The 5,408-nt window shown below is 38.0% G+C and overlaps 1 protein-coding gene across 1 annotated transcript; it reads right to left on the bottom strand.

The window, feature by feature from the left end:
* Positions 1-1,137: 1,137 nt before the first annotated feature.
* LOC116046700 (olfactory receptor 11A1-like) lies at positions 1,138-2,061 on the bottom strand. Its single transcript, XM_031295097.1, has one exon. It carries the CDS (start codon positions 2,059-2,061, stop codon positions 1,138-1,140), a length of 924 nt encoding a protein of 307 aa, XP_031150957.1.
* Positions 2,062-5,408: the final 3,347 nt, after the last annotated feature.

Raw genomic sequence — 5,408 nt, 5'->3', positions numbered from 1 at the left:
TATTTATTTATTTATACTGTGGTTGTAATGTTTTAATCAACCTAATGTATGTGTTGATGTTTTTGTTTTGTTTTTTACTGTTTTATGTATGTTGCATTGATTTTTTTGTGCTATATGTTGAAAATGAGATGATACATCTCAAGGGGTTTATCCTAATAACTAAATTTGAACTAACTTCTGTGTTGACCTTTTGTTTTTTAGTTTGTATCATTATTTTGTTTGTTGTTTTTTTTTCAGTGTCATCTATTTTTGTTTATTTTCTATTTTTTATTCAATGTTGCTGTACAGCACCTTGTCACCCTTGATTTGAAAGGTGTTTTATAAATAAAGTTGACCTCCTTGCTTACTTTTTGCAGCTGACAGGATCATAATGTGACATTATATGACGACTTCAAAGTCGTAACATTCTCTTTTTAGCGTTAGGGTTAGCAATGGCGCTAGCATGTTTTGACTCGTGATGGCGCCTGATATTAGCATCCTGAGGACATTTGGGGCTTTGCCCCAACCTCTGTTGCGGGATCCTGCCCAGTCAAATGTTTTTTTTTTATAAACAAGCTCTAATTTAAGGCTATTTTATGCACTCTGGTACCTTATTTACATTCCAAGTAAAACAAAATTCCCAGTGTGAATCAATTTATTTTCACTGTGGATAAGAAAATGGTCAAAATGGCCACCGGACACCCTCATAAGGTAAGTATCAATATTAAAGTCATAGCTTGAAGTGAAAAATAAGGATTTACTCCTGAGTCAGAATGTGTTACAGTGAAAGACAAAAAAAACAGCGGTGAACACCAAATATCATTGTTGCTCAAAACAACTTAGTTTTCTAATTACATCAATGACAGTAAAGTAAAATACAGAAAAAGTCTACATATCAGTTGTGATGACTTGATAATGTAGAATAATAATCTTTTTTTATATAACTACAGATATTAGCCATTACATTGTTCAAAATCAAGACACCTTGCTGTTCCAATAACAAACAGTAAAGAGTATATTTAACAGTAAATACACAGTACGGTGTTTTTACAAACGTTATGTAAATAAGTACTTAAATTAAATACCTTTCAACAATTCACATCTCAGCATGATTATTTCAGAAGAAGTGTCTGTACATTAGTAATCAGTGTTATTACATCAAATAAATTTGGCTGGACAGAACAACCTTTTGAGGTGTTTAGAAATTTCTTTCATTTTGAGCCCGTATATGAGTGGATTAAACAAAGAATGATACAAAATTATTTGTAACATCATTATTAAGCGTGCAGTTTTCGGAAAATTTGATTGTACTCGAGCTATAATGACATCATATGCAAACAAACAGGAGAAACTGATTAAAACCATCAGGTGGGGTAAACAGGTCTCTGCTGCTTTTTTCCTGACTTCTCTACAACTACGATAGGTTATTATAAATATCTTCGTGTATGTAAAGATTATGAAAAGCATAGGCAGAATTGAGAGATCTATTAAAGAGACTACACCATGAATAGTAATTACTCTTGGTGTTACACATTGAAGTTTGTAAATTGAATTGTTACAAAATATTCCTTTTAAAGTTAAGTCACACAGTTTTGTTTCAGCACTCAGTATTGTTAGGACTGCAAGATGACACGCAGGCACAAGCCAAGCAAACAACAGGAAAATACCAACTGTGGTTTTCCTCATGATATTTGGATAATGCAGAGGTTTACATATAGACACATATCTGTCATAGGCCATGGCTGACAACAGTAAGAATTCTGAACAGCCTAAAGAGTACAATATTTGAAATTGAAAGAGACAGGCTGAATAAGATATGATCTGTTTTTCAGATAAAAAGTCAATCAAAAGCTTTGGGTAGATATTAGTGCTGTAAACAACAGAGTTCAGTAACAAAGCAGCAATGAAAATGTACATAGGCTCATGGAGGTTTTGGTGAACCCAGATAAGGTACACAATAATAGAATTACTGCATAATATTAGAATATATGCTATGAACATAATAAAAAAATAAACATATCTGAATCTGTCAACTTCCACATGCCCACCCAGAGTTATATATGTTACATTTAACTCATCCATTATTGTTGTCTAAAACTAAATGTTCAGTAATAAAACAGGCAGATTTTATAGCTAGCTTCCATAAAATCTTCATTCATGATTATACTAACATCCAACCTGTACTGAAGTGTCTTACTCTTTCAAAAGGTATCTGACCTTGATAGTCACCTGGTGCGTGTTAATTTCCAAATTTCAGAAAGTGAACTGTTTGAGTCTGTGGAACGTTTTTATAAGATTGCTTCACCCTCCAAGGATCTCATTAACCTTTCCACCAAAATAGTTACTAATATATGAAGAACGTCATCAATGTCTTGAGGCCTGAAGTCGCAGCATTGTTTGACCTAATTTCCTGACCATGTACTCCATTACGTAATCTTTCCAATTCAAAATATTGGCTGTATTAGTCCTGTCAAGACTTTTACCCAGGAGACCAGGGTTTGTATCTTGTTTGAAAATAATATAATAATAGTTAATTTTTACTTTACACATGCATAACGAAGTGAAGTAACGTAACAAATGTACAGATACCCTGTACCCAGATTTTAAAGTAGAGTGTTGTGCCTAAACCTAATAAAACAGCGACCGTTACATTTAGATATGAGGATGGAAAACGCTCCTGTTGGTCGTATTTCCTGCCATTGCTAGGGACTTTAGATCGTGATGCAAAAGGCACCCTTTGACCCATCAGGCAGAGCAGCAACTCGACCGCGGTGCTGGAAGATGCTGAATGAAGAGCGACATTGATAGGGAGTAGTAAGGGGATCCTGACCAGACATTAGTAATTGTCAAGTTGGGAGTGAGAATGTGTTGAGAAATGTGTCTCCTTTCATAAATCCACAGTAAATGGTAGCAATCTGTTCCAGATTACCTGCAACCATAATCAGCCATTGCAATCCAATCTGATTTAGATGGCATTAAACGACGCAAGGTCAGTGTCTAATAAGAATTTTATCCTAAGGGACTTCTTTGTGTCTCATAATCTGGACTTTTAGTTTATTACAGAGACAACAACGTGGCCCTGATTAAACTGTGTCCCACAGACTGTAACTTTGTCAGTGTGCCAAGGATGTCCGATCAAGGAGGCCTAGCTGCTGTTTTTACCAAAGAGTTTATCTGCTGCTCAGTGGACATTGGTGAGTTCAACATCTTTGAGGCACTTTTGCTCAGAATTGGACTGGTTAATCATTTTTACTGTGTGTTGATTTATTACCGACCTGGTCCAACTAAAGGCTTTCTAACCAAATTTGCAGAGTTGTAGTCTTCTGTGGTTGTTATAAACTCTTGATTGTTGGTGATTTTAATATACATGTTGATGAGGCATCTGATAAATTTGCTGCTGAGTTTTTAAGCACAACTCAGTCATTGAAATTACAACATGTATCAGGGCCAACCCACAATCATGGTCAAACCCTAGACTTGGTTTTTACTTTGGGTTTGAACCTTAATGCTCTTTGCATTGATGACTATTTTGTGTCTGACCACAAGTGTATCATTTGTTATGCTGTTTTCAATGCTGTAACCCAATCCATTAAATACACGACCCGTTCTCACACTCTCAATAGCCACTCTGCTGACAACTTTGTCTCTGCTTTTGCAGACTTTAGTAAGGATATGGCTTTCCCTGTCAAAACCAATGGCCTAGTCTGCTCCTCTAAAAAGTCTCTGCTTGTCAACCTTAGATGTTGTTGCTGGGTGCTTGGATGAATTGTGACATACTTCGTCTTAAAAGAGAGTGCAGAAAGGCTGAGCATAGCTGGAAAAACACAAAATTGGAGGTTAATTTTATTCTCATGACGGAACTACTTTCATCCTTTAATGAGAAAGTGAAAGTAAGTGAAATGTATTTTTCCAATTTGATTGATTGCTATGAGGAAAATCACAGAATATTATTTAGCACAATCGAAAGATTGGTAAACCCTGCCCCATAACCCTGTAACGCTCTTTTCAAATGATGACTGATATATGTCTTAATATTGCCTTTTTGTACCCCGGGTGCTGACTCTCCGGCCCATGTTTCTCTTGCCAGTTTAGCCCAATCTCATTGGTAGAACTCACAGACATTGTCTCCCAAATGCACCCCTCCTCTAGGTCTCTTGACATTGTTCCAACAATCGTTCCGACATTGTTTCTTTTTAAGATGTTTTTTTTAAGTTTGGCCTGGCCAGTGACTTCCAGGTAGGCTGGATAACTGAATAGGATGGTGACAACTGGAGAGACAGTGGACAGAACGGAGAGATGGCTACCAGGGCAGTGAGGGTTCCCCAAGTACCCCAAACTGCAGTTCCCGCGAGGGAGCACCCACACTAAGTTACAGATTACCCCGTGGAAAGATACCCCCAGTGGTGCCTGAGAGCACCCCACACGGACAGATTTTCTGGCAAAGATCATGAGCAATAGATTATAGACAACAAGTGCATCCTGTTTTTGCAGCAAGGTCTTGAAAGGTCTGAAGATCCACCAGATCAAGATTGGCGGCACAAGGAGAAAGCAAGTTGAGCAACGCACAGAGGCAGTGCTCAGCACTGTCACTGGTGAGACGGAGGAGGAGCAGGAACCGGAGCCACCCCACAGTGTCTAAAACCTCCCAGCTCTGCTTGCTTCACCTCACCTTGCAGACTCGGAACATCGCCGGGTTCTTTGGCCTGCCACACACAAGGGGGTTGAGTAGCGCCAAGATGTGATGCGGTCTTTAAACCATCATCAAGTGGATCAGCGACTCAATTTGATTTGGACTTTGATCATCAGAATCTGTGCTGACAGATTTGGCATCAAACAACCAAAAGCCGTGTTTCTTCACTCAGAGAGCCTGGGTTAGACATGTAACCATCCATTCTCTATTGGGTCGAGACTTTCTCTTTGGCCTGCCACACACAAGGGGGTTGAGTAGCACCAATTTGACAAGGATGTGATGCGGCCTTTGAAACATCATCAAGTTGGGGAGTGGATCAGCAACTCAATTTGATTTGGACTTTGATCATCAGCATCTGTGCTGACAGATTTGGCATCAAACAACCAAAAGCCGTGTTTCTCCACTCAGAGAGCCTGGGTTACACATGTAACCGTCCATTCTCTATTGGGTCGAGACTTTCTCTTTACCCTACATAGCTCCATATATTTATGGGTATTCTAAGACACACAGCAAGGAAACCAAGCAGATGAAAAGTATGAAGGGAAATTAAGGTGTTTTCACTGTTGATTTGTTTAATTGTTTTACTGTTATTTTAAGTTCAATAAATGCAACATTTTTCAAAAGGTCAATGAGTAATCGTGTTAAATAATCGAGATTTTAATATTGACCAAAATAATTGTGATTATATTTGCCACAATTGAGCAGCCCTTATCTCAGCTGCTAGAAATGGTAAGTAACA

This window comes from Sander lucioperca, chromosome 8 (genome assembly GCF_008315115.2).
Source record: "Sander lucioperca isolate FBNREF2018 chromosome 8, SLUC_FBN_1.2, whole genome shotgun sequence".
Classification (NCBI taxonomy): Eukaryota; Metazoa; Chordata; class Actinopteri; order Perciformes; family Percidae; genus Sander; species Sander lucioperca.
This window is presented reverse-complemented; position numbering and strand designations above follow the sequence as displayed.

Excerpts from the sequence above, each read along its gene's own strand:
- LOC116046700 (XM_031295097.1), bottom strand. The coding sequence starts at position 2,061 with ATGGATGAGTTAAATGTAACATATATAACTCTGGGTGGGCATGTGGAA.